Genomic DNA, 14,717 nt, shown 5'->3' on the forward strand with positions numbered 1-14,717 from the left:
CTGGCAAAATTCCTCACGGTTCACAATAGAATATTGTTTTGCCCACTACATAAGCACCTGCCAACTGAACTATAGGTAAGCAAATTAAAAATAGGTTTTATTGTTTATGTTAATTAGGACTCTAAACTCATTAACCTAGTCGATAAATAAAAACATTTTAAAAAACCATTAAGGACCCTTTTTTTTTTCGGTAGATGGAGAACCTTTCTTCTATTGGTGCACTGGTATGAGTAAGGGTTTTTTATGTACATGCATGCATTTATGCACATTTATATACAATTTTGTACATTTTAAAAAAGCATTGTGCAAAGTGAGAGAAGAACATTTAGACTAGGGATTCACATGGTGCAGACAAAGAAATACACAGAACATTTACCAACCATTTCAATGGGCCTGCTTAACACAAGTAAAAGCAGAAAAAATATGTTACATTTCTATTTTTTTAAAACATGCTCACCTTCAACAAATAAATGTAAATCAACTACATTGCAATGGATGGAATATCTAGTTAAAATGCACCTTTGAGTGAAAGGCATGAACACTGTGTAAATGAGCCCTAGCACTGTGGAGTGGGGCAGAGGGCTGTTCAACTGTGATCAAGTGAAGTTGCAGCTTTTGTGATTTTGATGTAACTATATGAATGCTTATCACTTTACATTTGCCCCTTTCAAGCAGCCACTTAAAGTGCATGCTGCAACCAGCTTCAAAGGCATACATGTCTATGTGGCAATACAGTGCAGGTGTAGCCTAATAGCGAAGAATGCCAACGCGTCTACAGAACAGTAAGTATGCACCAGGGTAGGGGTGTCCTGAGCTAAATTAGCTTAAGAGGCTAGAGGATTTTCTACAAAAAGTGTAAGTACCTTAATACACCAGATACCTGTGTTATGTCATGGTCACACATGCATTTACAAACATGTACAAATGTAAATGGGGTTCAAATTAATCTTTGGGCCTGATATCGAAAGGATTCCCCAGGGGGAAAGATTGTGCACTGGGCCTAGATTTCTCTAGAAGCTAATCCTTCCACCCCCTGGTGCCAAACCCCAACTTCTTTCACTTTAATATAAAAGCTAGGCTTGCCATCTCATTGAGCTTCTGACATTTGACAACTCAACGATAGAGGGTCTAGTGCAAGGAGGAACAGAATTTCAACTTTAAGAAAATACTAGGTCTCAAGTACAGAGTGGGCATATGATCCAATTAACTCCACTGGGGCACAGGTATCAATTTGAAGTCTAACACATGTACTTGCAGTCACTACAAAGTGCTTACATTTCAGCATCAATGCTACACCATACAGCAAAAGTTTGGTTCCTCTAAGCAAAACCAAGTCTATAAAAAATATAATGGGTTGAAGAGTTTAGTGCATAGGATCTCAAGTGGCCTGCATGGAGCCCTAACCTTAAACCCACTGAACACCTTTGGGATAAACTAGAAAGGTCACAAATACAAATGCCCTTTCGGCAGAATGGGCACAAATTACTACAGACACAGTTCAAATTTGAAGAACAGTCTTAGAGATTGAAAAATGGGAGTATGGCTAGACAAGTTACATCAGATGCAGCACCTCATCCCAAAACAACTTAGTAAGTAATGGAGGGGGAGAGCGGGGGATTATAGCGGTGCCAAAAAGAAAATGTAAAGGTAAGATAATGGAGATAAAATTACAAAAATACTTTATTTTACAATTTTTAATACATATAAAAAATATATAATTAGATAAAATTTGGGTGCACCCAAATTAGATAAAATTTGGGTGTTAACTGCACCCAAATTTGATCTAATTATATATTTTTTTGTATGTATTAAAAATTGTAAAATAAAGTTTTCTTGTAATTTTATCTCCATTATCTTACCTTTACATTTTCTTTTTGGCACTGCTATAATCCCCCGCTCTCCCCCTCCATTACTTACTAAGTCTTAGAGATTGTTATAGCCAAGGGTGGGGTCCACTCCATAATATTGCCAGTGAATTGGAAAGGGGTTGTTCTTCAAGCTCAAATAGGTGCAATGGTTAGGTGTTAAAAACTTTTGGCATATAGCTTACTTCATTTTAACTGTAAAAAATATTTAACAAGCGTCACTGATGTTTATGTATCCAAATTTCATGGGATAGCATTTAATGATAGCATTTGGAAAATAAACTGACAATTAAATTAGAGCTCACCTTATAGCCTGGTCCAAGCTGATGTATTGCGAAGATCTGAGCAGGATTAAGAGCCTCTATAAACACATAAACTGCTCCAAGTTGACCACAAAACACTCTGTTTGCGTCAGCTGTCTCCGAAGACCCCAGGAAGCATTTGTCGTAACTCTTAAAACATAAAAGATAGACATTTAATTAGAACGATTTGTCAATATTCTAAGAGGATGAGAAAGGTATGTACATTACTCCTTTGGGAGAGGAACTAATGTGAACAGTTCAATGTTATCTGCAAAATACTGCAACACACAGGGGCACTATACTATAAATTAATTAGATAAAAACAACTACGTAAGGACTAAACATAAGGGATACTAAAAATAATGGTAAGCACAATGCTTCAGCTAAAAAGTATGTAGTGGGTGTATGTCAAGGCAAAATATAAAAAAAAAAAAAAAAAAACACATGCACATATTTAACTGAAAAATGTGCACATTAACAGTTTTATCCTTTGAGACCCATGCAATTACAGCAAAAATGGGATTTTTGACTTACTGTAAAATCCATTTCTCTGAGTTCATTGACAGACACAGTGCTCCATTATTCAGAACCATAGGGTTATATTGCCCCCTACAGGAGTAGTACACTAGGCAGAAAAAAGACTTGGCTACGCCTATGGGCAGTCCTAGGTGATATACACCCCCCTCTCTGCTATAGGCCTTCAGTTTAGTAACAAGCAGTGTTAGAAGCATTAAAAATCCTTAGAGAAGTAGGTACTGTGTCTGTCAATGAACTCAGAGAAAGGGATTTTACGGTAAGTCAAAAATCCCATTTTCTCTTTCATTCATTGACAGACACAGCGCTCCATTATTCAGAACCATAGGGACGTCCCAAAGCAGTGCCAAACATGAGGGGTGGGACAACGAAAAATCCCAAGGCTAACACAAGAGCCAACCAGGTAACAGGAGCTCAACACAGAAACAAACTGGAGCCCAACCTGAACAATACCCCTTCAAGTGGGAATAGACCCTCTAAACAGCAGCCTGCAGCACCTTGAGGCCAAAAGAAGCATTCTCAGATGCCAGCACATCCACGTTGTAGAATTTTGTGAAAGTGTACACCGACGACCAAGTGGCCGCCTTGCAAACCAGCGCAGCTGACGCTCGATGATGGAAGGGCCCAGAAACAATAAGCAGCCAAGTAGAATGCGCTGTAACAGGGAAAGGAGGAACCAAATCCCTAATAGAATAGACCAGAGTCCTCGTCTGATCCATCTAGAAAGCTCGCAAAAGAAGCAGACAGCCCCTTTTTTGGCCCGTCCACGATCATAGTGAGTCTGATCTCTGAAAAGGCCCTGTGGCTGCCAAATACACACGAATCGTCCGAACACATCCAGGGCATGTAAGGTAAATCCCTTAGGACATTCTGACCTGGGACACAGGGAAGACAATACATAGTCCTTAGTCAAAAGGATTTAGAGGAGGGAACCACGGACAAGGGCAAAGAACCACTTCATCTTTGTGGAACACCAGGTAAGAAGTATGACATGGTAATGCCTACAGTTCCGACGCTCTGCGAGGAGAGGTGATAGCAACCAAAAAAGCCACCTTCTGGGACAGAGCAAGCAGAGGAACCTCCCAAATATTTCCAAAGGGAGGCTCCTGTAGAGAAAGAACAAGGGTAAATGACAAGCGCCTCATACCAGGATATGTATGCTATCCATGTCGGGTGGTAAATCTTCAGCAGCGTCCTAACTTCAGCACCTGGCTCATAACAGTAGAACCTCCCTGAGAGGCAGTCGCCAAGGGACGTCAGCAACCAGGCGCACCAGGTTGGTGTACCAAGACTGACAAGACCATCCTGGCCCACTAGAATGACCGGAATCCCTTTGGCCTCGATCTTGCGCAAAAGCTGTGGCAGAACCTTGAAAGGAGGAGGGCCGTAGATCCGACTATACTGGCCCCACGGGGCCACCACAGCGTCTGCAGTGTCCACCAGAGGAGCCCGTGACCTTGCCAGAAACCTCAGTACTGTTCCGTTAAGCCAGGACGCCAACAGGTCTACCTCGGGAGTGCCCCCATCGGAGACATATATGATGAAACATGTCCCGGTGAAGAGACCACCCCGTGGACCAACACTAGACGATTGAATCAACCGCCTGCCATTTTTCTACTCCTAGAATTCATAAGGCAGGGAGGGCAAGAACAAGGCATTCTGCCCACCGGAAAATACTGGCTACTGTCAGGGCTGCCAACACACTCTTTCATTTCGCCCTGGTGACTGACATAGACCACCGAAGTGGCATTGTCCGACTGGATCCATACCAGGAGCCCCCGAAGTCAACCTCCATGATCCATACATAGTCTGATCGCTCAAAGTCCCAGGATATCGACCAGCAGTCTGGATTCCTCCAGCGTTCAATGACCCTGAGCAGAACCCAGTCCCAAGACACCTCCCCACGCAGACAGACTGGCATTGGTGGTGACCACTGTCCAATACAAGGGGAGAAATGATGTGCCCTGCCGAAATCCCAGAGAGCAAAGCCACCAGACCAGGGACCCCCGGTTTTCTGGCTCAGCCGAATCTGATAGCCCAGAGACCTCGGGCACTTTACGCTAGGATCTCACTTGAAAGGAGCTTGTATGGAACCGCCTTGAAGGTAGATCCCATCAGGCCCAACACCCACATGCAGGACAGCAGGGAGGCCTACCTGCTAGACAACAGTAGTTGAAGCACAGCATGCAACTTCTGGAGTTTGTCCAGCGGAAGACTCCATTCTGACCTTATGTACCCGCTGGAACCGGGACAAGCACACCCTCAAAAAACAGGGCTTGCACAGCCCCAAGCAGAACTGCCAAAAGTCCAGTAACAGACGCCAACTGGAAGGAAAAAACCCTTTTTGGGGTTCAAGGCTGGAACACTAGGACATAGGTGAGGGCACGCCTCCAAGCTGAAGGAGTCTTGTCCGTGGTTCTAAGGAGCCCCCCACTCGGCTCGCCAGACCAGGTCCATTGCATGCCGAAAAGAAGGACCGCATCCATTACGAGGCCCTTTTCCCCATTTCAGACTGTGGAAGACTTGTGGTAGCCCCAAACAGACAATTGCCTGGAAATGTTAACCCAGTCAGAGCTTTTTTAGAAGCCCAGTCAGCAGACCAACACTTAAGCCCCAATACATGTATAAGCACCACTGTAGAAACAGATAGCTTAGCAACCAAGGGAACTGTGGCCAAGAGGCATTGCATACAAACTGCAGCCCCCAGACCAACTTGTCCGCCAACTCAGCGAAAGCAGAGGGAATCTGCTCCCCCTCCAGGTATGTCAGCCGGATCCTTAAAAGTCGGAGACTCCTCTAACAGATCATGGTCGCCTTGCGCAACCTAAAGACAGGGGGTCCACTACTGGAGGAACAGTCCACTCTTTAAGGAGGGACCCCACAAAGGGGTACCTCACAGCAAAGCGTCTTTGGAACCACAAAGGAATGCTTTGGACACTTCCAGTCTATACGAACAAATATTCCAAAACAGGAGGGAGAAGGGAACGCTTTTGCCGTGTGAGTTTATGGGTGCCAAGGGGACCGGCACCTCCGCCGCAGCCACAGCTGCATCCTCCATCTTCAAAGCTTCCTGCACAGATGTAATAAGGGAGACAACCACCACCTTCTTGTGCGCCACTGCAGTTGTGAAGGAACAACCTCACTGACAGGACAGGGAGTGTGGTCACCAACCCCGCAAGGTGGGCCACATCCATGACGGCAGAGCCAGACATAGGATCAGTCGAGATCGATGAGGTAAGGGAGCGCCATTTACTAGCCTATATGCCTAAGCGCCATCTGTGAAAACGCAAAGAACACAGGGGAGGCGCCGACTGAAACCTCCGCCGCCTTAGGCCCCGCACAGGGGAGTCACCGAGGTCCCACACGGGGGACATCAACCGAGGCCCCGCACATGGGTTGCTGACCAAGGCTTCTCACAAGGGGCACCACTAGATCCCTCACAGGAGGGTACTTGTTGAGACCCCGCACAAGGGGCGCCTATGGAAACCCTGCACAGGGGGCACCACTGAACCCCTCACAGGGGGCACTGGCTGAGACCCCGCACAGGGGGCGCCTACAGATGCCCCGCACAGGGGACACCACTGGGCCCTTCACAGGAAGAAGGCATCCGGCGTGGCCTTGCAGTCTAGCAGGCCACAAAAGGAGGGGACTGGACCAGGCTAGAGCCGAGGAAGGAGGGCAACGGAAAGCTGTGAAGCCTCCTCACCACTTGTTTTAACCCCATTTTTGCTGACAATCACACATTTGCAGAGCTTCCTCATTGATTTACATGTGTACCGGACGGTGTCACTCCAAGCTGAGGTGTAAAGTCCTGCTGGTGTTCAGGATTATAAGGATGCCAGCATGAATAAAAACTCATCCAGTGAGAAGTGATAATAAAGCAGGAAACTGAACGTGTACATGTGAAAGCCTCAGTCAATGCCACCCAATAACCCACACCCTCTGAAGCGTTTCACCCCACCCACTGGGACTTAATGATGGGGGTCTGACTAAGCCCTGGTGAGTGGGGTGAAACGCATTAGTGGGCGTTGTCTGAGGAGCAGCATTAACTGAGGCTTTCACATGTACACATTCTAACTAGGATCGGCTTAGGCGAGCAGTAGTTTCCTGCTTTGTTCGCTACATGTCGGGTCATTTTGCCATGGTGGCAAAGTGAAGCATCACAGTGGCGCCATGTAAACATCCCCTCTGCCGCCTATTGCAGCTTAAGGGGGGGGGGGGGGGGGGACAGTTGGTGGGCAGCAAAAATACAGCTCAACTCAAAACGAGGTCTTTTTGTTCTGGTTAAAGGGAGAGTAGAAGAGTGTATTATGTTGGTGAAGGAGAAAGTGTGGGGGAGTCTTTGTGATGGGTGGAGGATCTATATGGCAGGACTTAGCTGAGTAGGGAAAGTTGTGGTGAAAGGTGTTGAGAAGGAAAATCAATAGAGGCAGAAGGTAAAAAAAAAAAAAGGGGGGGGGGGTGGAGGGATATCACAGTCTTCTCCACCCTTTCCCCTCTGGTCAGTGGTAGGAAAGGGATTGCACCACCAGTGCCGTAGATGCGTTATACAGTAAATAGGTGATATATTAGTGGGGAGCAAAACATCTATTTGGTCTCCCTAGAGTTTGTGTCTGTTCACAACATTTGTAGATATTTCCCTTCCTATTTTGTTCTTTTAATGCTAAAGTGATAATGAATAATGTATTATTGTAGTCTTTGAAAGATAAAGGTATTTTGTGTAATAGACTGCTGGAGTATTTGCACCAGACATACCCACGAGGGCAGCAATGGAAGTTTTCACTGTGCTCCAGCAATCCTGGAGTTTTGGGCAGTGCCTGAAGATATGAGAGAGGGCCCCTCTGGCTTAAGGACGAGATTTGTAGATAGATCTTGTACAGTTTGACGAGAGTTCTTAACATTAGGTCAATAGTTGTATCTGACTTTTTGTGTATTTACAGGTAAACAAAGCTTTATGGGCAAAAAAGACCACGTGGTCCTTTTGGACGTGTGTGAAATTTGTCTGTAGCTCCTTCTCCCACCTCCGCAGTAATGGAAGATCCTAAGTTTCCCTCCTTGGCGAGTGTTACATAAAGGATGAGTAAGGAGTGGTGTAATAAGGATTAGGCCAAGCATAATTGTTCAAATAGTGTGTTGCCTCTGAGTTATAGTCAGTGGGCAAGGATCTGAGCTAGGAGCAGATTTGCATCTTAGGAAACCTTAATCCAAGGAGTAAGCAGCTTCCAATTCAGCCTGGCCTATTAGTCTGTTCTGATGAGAAAAGTAAAGTGGCCTTGAGATGTCTCTCAGAAGCAGGTTCTAAAACCAGTCCAGTAAGCCATGGCTAAGGTTTGTACTAAGCGTCACATATTAAAAAAAAACACAAAAGAATTCCTTTAATGTGTATGCAAGATCTGTGACCATGTCTTGTTACATCTGTAAAAATTCAAATAAGTATTAAAACATTGAATACAAGAGCTTCGCTTCAATACATCTACATCCTTCCAATGAATACTTACATCATTTGTGTTGACGTGCCATGCCATGTCTCCATAAGATACTAACTGGCCATTTACATAGCAGCGGATTTCACTGTTCCTCCAGCGGTTGTAGATGTGTACAATGCTGATCATGTACCACTGGATAAAAACAGGATTTGGGGTATTAGTGTAAAACATGGCGATCTAATAATGGACATGTCACCTTTTACAGAAGAAAGGATTACAGTATTTGCATACATTTAAATTATTTTCAATCATTCAGACTTAGAGCACACCTTATTTTTAAATAACACCAGGCAGAGTAGATTCGATGCCTTCAGTATTAAAAACATTTTTCTATACAAGCGACAGGCAAGCCATAGATCTATATCTGCAGTGAAACAAGAGGACCCAGCATACCCTAGAATTCAGAGTGTGCATAATGTCAGCCACAGACTTAGCACCCTAAACTGGGACTTTTCAAAGCAGCAGGATCAACATTACACACAGAGAGATAAAATATTATGAATATCACAAAATAATAAAAAGATAAATAGGAAAAACAGATTGTTTCAAAGATCAATCAAAAATATACAGTACTGCTAATATATGATCGTATACTAAATGTAGAGGGTTGATGCATAAAAGGTTTAACAGCACCCCCCTCGGTAACAACACTGACATTTATAATTCTTCCTGCTTAGCCTCATATATGTGTGCAATGAGCAGAGAAGGCCAATTTTAAAGCAGAAGTAAACCCTCCATCTTATCCTTTACAGCCAAGAAAGCTGCCATCTTAGTTTGTATTCTTTTTTTTTTTTGATAAATTTGATATTTTGATAAACTGAACAACACAGAAACCGATCGCCATACAGGGTGGAGAAAATACAGAAGGAAGAGCGACCACACCAAAGGGAAGTAGCATTACAAAGTATCCGCTACATAGGCCTCAGCTGGCAACATTCCACAATTAGACATGACAATGTGGAAAAACATGACTGGCATACTTATACTATGGCACAGAGACCTAGGAAAGAGTAGGGCACATATAACTAGTCCATTGAGACCACAGAGCATTACATTTTTGCATAGAGTTGCTGAGATAAGTAGGTTTATTTTTTCCCCCATAGGAAACGCATTTCTTAGGATCAGTTTTCCATTCTGAAACCGTAGGTGGGTGGGTGGGGCAAGGTTCAGTTGAGTTCAATCAACCTATGAGCTATGAACAAAGTTCAAGAAACAGCAATCATTAAATCATGTTCCATGGATAAGGAATTGACATAGCCTAAAAGGCCCATAAGGGGTTTCACGGGAAGGTTAATCCCTAAAAAAACATTTAGGGTACAAACAACCTCAGCCCAAAACTTCTTTAGTTTGGGACATCATCACAAAGGATGGATAAGGGATCCTGTAGGGTACCCAAACCTGTCACAACAGGGGTAGCCCATCACATCAATAGAATATTAAAATTCAGATGTTCTATATATCCTATGCTGAGAGAGAAAGACTTGTTGAAGAGACTGCAAAACGTCATCCCAAATATCGCTTAAGATGGGGCCTATATGCTTCTCCCACGGAGCTCTACAGACTAGAGGAAATCAGACTTTATCTTTATTGGGAAATTGTTCTGGAATTCTTATTAGTCCTCAGCTTAAAATGTCATCAGTGCTTCCTTCAGTCTTTTAAGTCGATCATTATTAAATGTTGTATATGGCTTCATAGAGAATTTAGTACTTACAAGTAAAGAATAATTACTACAATGTCAATCACTGTTTAAATTCTAAAAGGCAAACTGTGCCAAGGTTCAAGGTTCAGTCACTTCAACCAATCTTGAAAGGATACAGACAATCCAAATGATAAAACCTAAGTATCAGATTCACTGGCATGCAATTTAGTTTGTACCATGGCTTTGAAGCCACACTGAGACATATCACAATCATGTGATACCATCCAGACCCATGTTATTAAATATTTCCATTAGTATTGACTTAGACTAATGAGTTCAGGGTGAAATTACAGATAGACCAAGTTAAATTAATGCTAATATGCATGTGATGTGCAAGAATGTCCTTAAACTGATTCAAGGAAGGAAAACTAAGACAGGCTTTAGATGACATTAACTGCTATCAAAAGAATAATATACATGCACAAGGAGGCCCATTTTAAAGTGCACCTGTCTGCATGGCTTAATTCCTGAAATTTCAATATACAACAGTGTTTTTGCGTGTGTATATGTGTGTATATGTTTCTGTATATATGTGCGTATGTGCATATATGCGTGTGTGTGTGTGTGTATATATGTGTGTGTTTGTTGTGAGGTCATCAGATGATTATCAGTCCATTTCAGGTACAGGAAGCATTTCATTAGTCTTCCTTTCCCCAGATATTATACAGTATGGGAGCCTCTGATAGTTTTTTTCCCCACTGCCAGGTCACAGACGAATGAGCTGTGTGAATCTGATCCATTTTTACAATGGAATCACAGATTGAGAAGCAGCCATGGGGTGGCTAAGCAGTTGTAGAAAAAACATGTATGTGCAACCAAGAACATAATGTCTACTACACATGTACTGATATGTACGTAACTGCGTTATGTCCGAGTCAGCATTTCAGTCTTGGAGCTTGGATAATGCCTATACAAAAATAGTACTGGCCTTCTAGAGAAAAAAGGGATCATAAATGCAGAGTGAGAGACTTATACATTACTTGGCACACAAGCAAAGAATACAAAGCTGCCTATGAATGGCTAAACACCGCTCAGACCAATGCTATTTTGTTCCAGGTGTGAGAAAGGAAGGTCTCGTCTCACACCTAGAAAACTGTGCTGTATACTATATGTAGCTGAGGCAACATACAGTTTGTACAACAGCCAAGTAGGTGCACGTTAGTGTAGGGAATAGTTTGTTTGGGCCAGCTTAGCCCAATCAAACTCTTGCAACTGAAAGCAAAGCTGGAAATCAGCTTTAACCACTTAAGGACCAGAAGGATTTACCCCCTTAATGACCGGGCCATTTTTTGTGATACGGCACTGTTTTACTTTAACTGACAATTGCGCATTTGTGCATCGCTGTACCCAAATAAAGTTGATGTCCTTTTTACCCCACAAATAGAGCTTTCTTTTGGTGGTATTTGATCACCTCTGCGGGTTTTGTTTTTTGCACTATAAACAAAAAAAAAGACCGACAATTTTGTATTCTGTAATTTTGTCATTTGTATTCTGCTACATATTGATTGGTTTGTGCAAAAGTTATAGCGTCTACAAAATAGGGGATAGAGTTATGACATTTTTATTATTATTTTTTTTTTTTTTTACTAGTAATGGCGGTGATCAGTGATTTTTAGCGAGACTGCGACATTGTGGTGGACAGAACGAACACCTGACATTTTTGGCACTTTTTTGGGAACCATTGACATTATTACAGTGATCAGTGCTAAAAAATATGCACTGTTATTGTATTGACACTGGCAGGGAAGGGTTAACATCAGGGGCGATCAAGGGGTTAACGGTGTTAAAGCGGAGTTCCACACAAAAATGGAACTTCCGCTTTTCGGAACCCTCCCCCCCTCCGGTGTCACATTTGGCACCTTTCAGGGGGGAGGGGGGTGCAGATACCTGTCTAAGACAGGTATTTGCACCCACTTCCGGCATAGACTCCCATGGGAGTCTATGCCTCTTCCCGTCCCGACCGCGCTGTCTGCTGGGAACACGCAGCTCCCAGGAGAGAGCGGGGACCACTAGGGACGCGCAGCGCGACTTGCGCATGCGCAGTAGGGAACCAGGAAGTGAAGCCGCAACGCTTCACTTCCTGATTCCCTCACCCAGGATGGCGGCGGCAGCTGCCGAGAACCGAGCGGGTTCTCGGCGTCCCCTGCCAACATCGCTGGACCCTGGGACAGGTAAGTGGCCATGTATTAAAAGTCAGCAGCTGCAGTATTTGTAGCTGCTGGCTTTTAATATTTTTTTTTTTTTTGGCGGTGTGGGTGAACCCCCGCTTTAAGTGTGTTTACTAACTGTATGGGAGATGGGCTTCTCGGAACAACACACAGATCCGTCTTCCTGCATAGCAGAAAGGCAAGACCTCTGTCTCATCTCCTGTCAGAATGGAGATCTGCCTTGTTTACACAGGCAGATCCCCGTTCTGTCTCTGCGGGGAATGATCGCGGGCGGCTGGCGCACATAGAGTTCATCGGACCAGCTGATTGGCTCTCCTACTGGCCAATCGGCGCACATGCGCACGCCCACAGAAAGCTGTGTACCAACCCAGCGTACCCCTAAGTCGATTCGCGCAGCTGAGCCAGCTTGCCGCAGTATAACTGTGGTGGCTGGTCGGCAATCAGTTAAAGTGTTACTAAACCCACAATAGTAAAATCAGTCTGTATATGCAGTAAAGTATGCTTGTTATACTCACTGTGGAACCTAAGGGGTTAATCCTGTGCATTGTGTAAAAAGGCTGTTTGATCCTCCCCCTCTTTCCACTGACTCCTAATAATTTCCTGATAACACGTAATCTATGGAGTTGGGCTGCACATACTCAGCTTGGGGGGGATTGCTAGAGAGGTTTTTTTTTTTTTTCTTGGGAGGATGCATGTGATCAGTACAGGGCCAATCAGCACTGTCCAGAAGGTCAGGGGTCTTGCAGTCTCATAGGTCAGTCAGAAAACTCCTCCTACAAGCTTTAACCAGTACCTGGCTGGACACTAACAGAAGTCACAAGACTGCTATATACTGCTGATGAGAAAAGGTATTTAGCAGTTTATATTTACCAAAATAAATACATTTCCAAGTACTGTGGGAGACCAGATATAGTGAATGCAGGTTCCTGGGTTTAGTAACACTTTAACTTTCTTAGTATACAGCGTAAGCGTGATGGAGGCCCAAGAGATGAGTTTTTACAAACCCAATTCCAAAAAAGTTAGGATGCTATCTAAATAAAAAAAAGAATGCAATAATTTGCAAATCTCATAAGCCCATATTATATTCATCGTAGAAAATAGAAAACATATCAAATGCTTAAAGTGAGAAAATGTACAATTTGAATAAAAGAATAAGCAAATTTTTAAATTGATAGCAGTAATAAGTCTCAAAAAATTTGGGAGAAGGCAACAAAAAGTTGTGGTACTAACAAGGAAGAGCTGGAAGAACATTTGCAACTAATTGGGTTAACTGGCAACAGGTCAGTAACCTGATCGGGTATAAAAAAAAAAAAAAAAAAAAAAAAAAGGATTATCTTACACAGAGCATCATAGAGACACAGAGGGGGTTATTTATGAAAGGCAAATCCACTTTGCACTACAAGTGCGCTTGGAAGTTCAGTCGCTGTAGATTTAAGGGGGACATGCAAGGAAAATGAAAACAGCATTTTAGCTTGCACATGATTGGATGATAAAATCAGCAGAGCGTCCCCTCAGATCTACAGTGATTGCACTTCCAAGGGCACTTGTAGTGCAAAGTGGATTTGCCTTTCGTAAATAACCCCCAGAGTGTATCAGAAGTAAAGATGGGCAGGGGTTTCAGGCCAAAACACAGTATTAGATGCCCTTGATCTTCGGGGGCCCTCAGGCAGCACGGCATTAGAAAACAGGTATTATTCTGTTAAGGACATCACAGCATGGGCACAGGAATACCTCCAAAAATCGCTGTCTGAACACAGTCCGCTGTAATATCCAAAAATTTAAGGTAAAGCCCAATCATATAAGGAAGAAGCCATATCTGAAAATGATCCAGAAATGTCGCTATCTTCTCTGAGCCAAAGCTCATTTAAAATGGTCTGTTGCAAAGTGGAAAACTGTTCTGTGGTCAGACAAAATAAAATTTGACATTCTTTTTGGCAACCATGGGTGTCACATCCTCCGGACTAAAGAGGAGAGGGACCATTTGGCTTGTTATCAGTGCAAAGTTCAAAAGCATATGCTCCCATCCAGACAACGTCTTCATACTAGAAGAGTCTAGGTTCTTAACTGCCTGTCTGCAGTCCAGATCTTTCACCATTCGAAAACATTTGGCACATCTTGAAACAACAATATGACAAAGATGACCCAGGGCTGTTGAGCAGTTAGAATCCTATAGCAGGCAAGAATGAGACAACATTCCTCTCCCTAAACTCCAGTAACTGACTCCTCAGTTCCTAGATGTTCATAGAGTGCTGTTTAGAGGGGATGCTAAACCGTGGTAAACACGGCCCCATCACAACTTTTTTGAGAGGTGTTGCTGCCCCAAATTTAAAAATTACCTTATTTTTTCCTTAAAATTGCACATTTTCTCACTTAACCAATTTGATATGTTTTCTATTTTTTGTTGTGAATAAAATATAGGTTCATGAGATTTGCAAATCATTGCATTACATTTTTGTGTAAATTTTAAACAGCGTGCCAACTTCTTTGGAATCGGGGGTTCTACTCTAAAGCCGCTATTCTCTTATAACACAGCTCCACAACAAAAACTACTATGACAGCCCTATGCATGTGGGAGTATGGGGCAGTGGACGGTGTCATTTTTATGTTTTTGGGTTTTTTTTACAATAGAATTTGTTTTTCTTTTTTTCTTTCACAATGCTTTT

General features: G+C 43.2%; 1 protein-coding gene across 9 annotated transcripts in view; it reads right to left on the minus strand.

Annotated features, from left to right (window-relative positions):
• The window catches only part of NBEA (neurobeachin), a 919,734-nt gene that overhangs the window by 676,356 nt on the left and 228,661 nt on the right, over positions 1-14,717 (minus strand). For all 9 annotated transcript variants that reach the window (XM_073613318.1, XM_073613319.1, XM_073613325.1 and 6 more), the window contains exons 7-8: positions 8,200-8,319; positions 2,171-2,317 (exon numbers count right to left, since the gene is read on the minus strand). In XM_073613318.1, the coding sequence (XP_073469419.1) occupies positions 2,171-2,317; positions 8,200-8,319 (267 nt within the window). The remainder of the gene's footprint in view (positions 1-2,170; positions 2,318-8,199; positions 8,320-14,717) is intronic.

The sequence above is a fragment of the Aquarana catesbeiana genome, linkage group LG02 (assembly GCF_042186555.1).
Source record: "Aquarana catesbeiana isolate 2022-GZ linkage group LG02, ASM4218655v1, whole genome shotgun sequence".
NCBI lineage: Eukaryota > Metazoa > Chordata > Amphibia > Anura > Ranidae > Aquarana > Aquarana catesbeiana.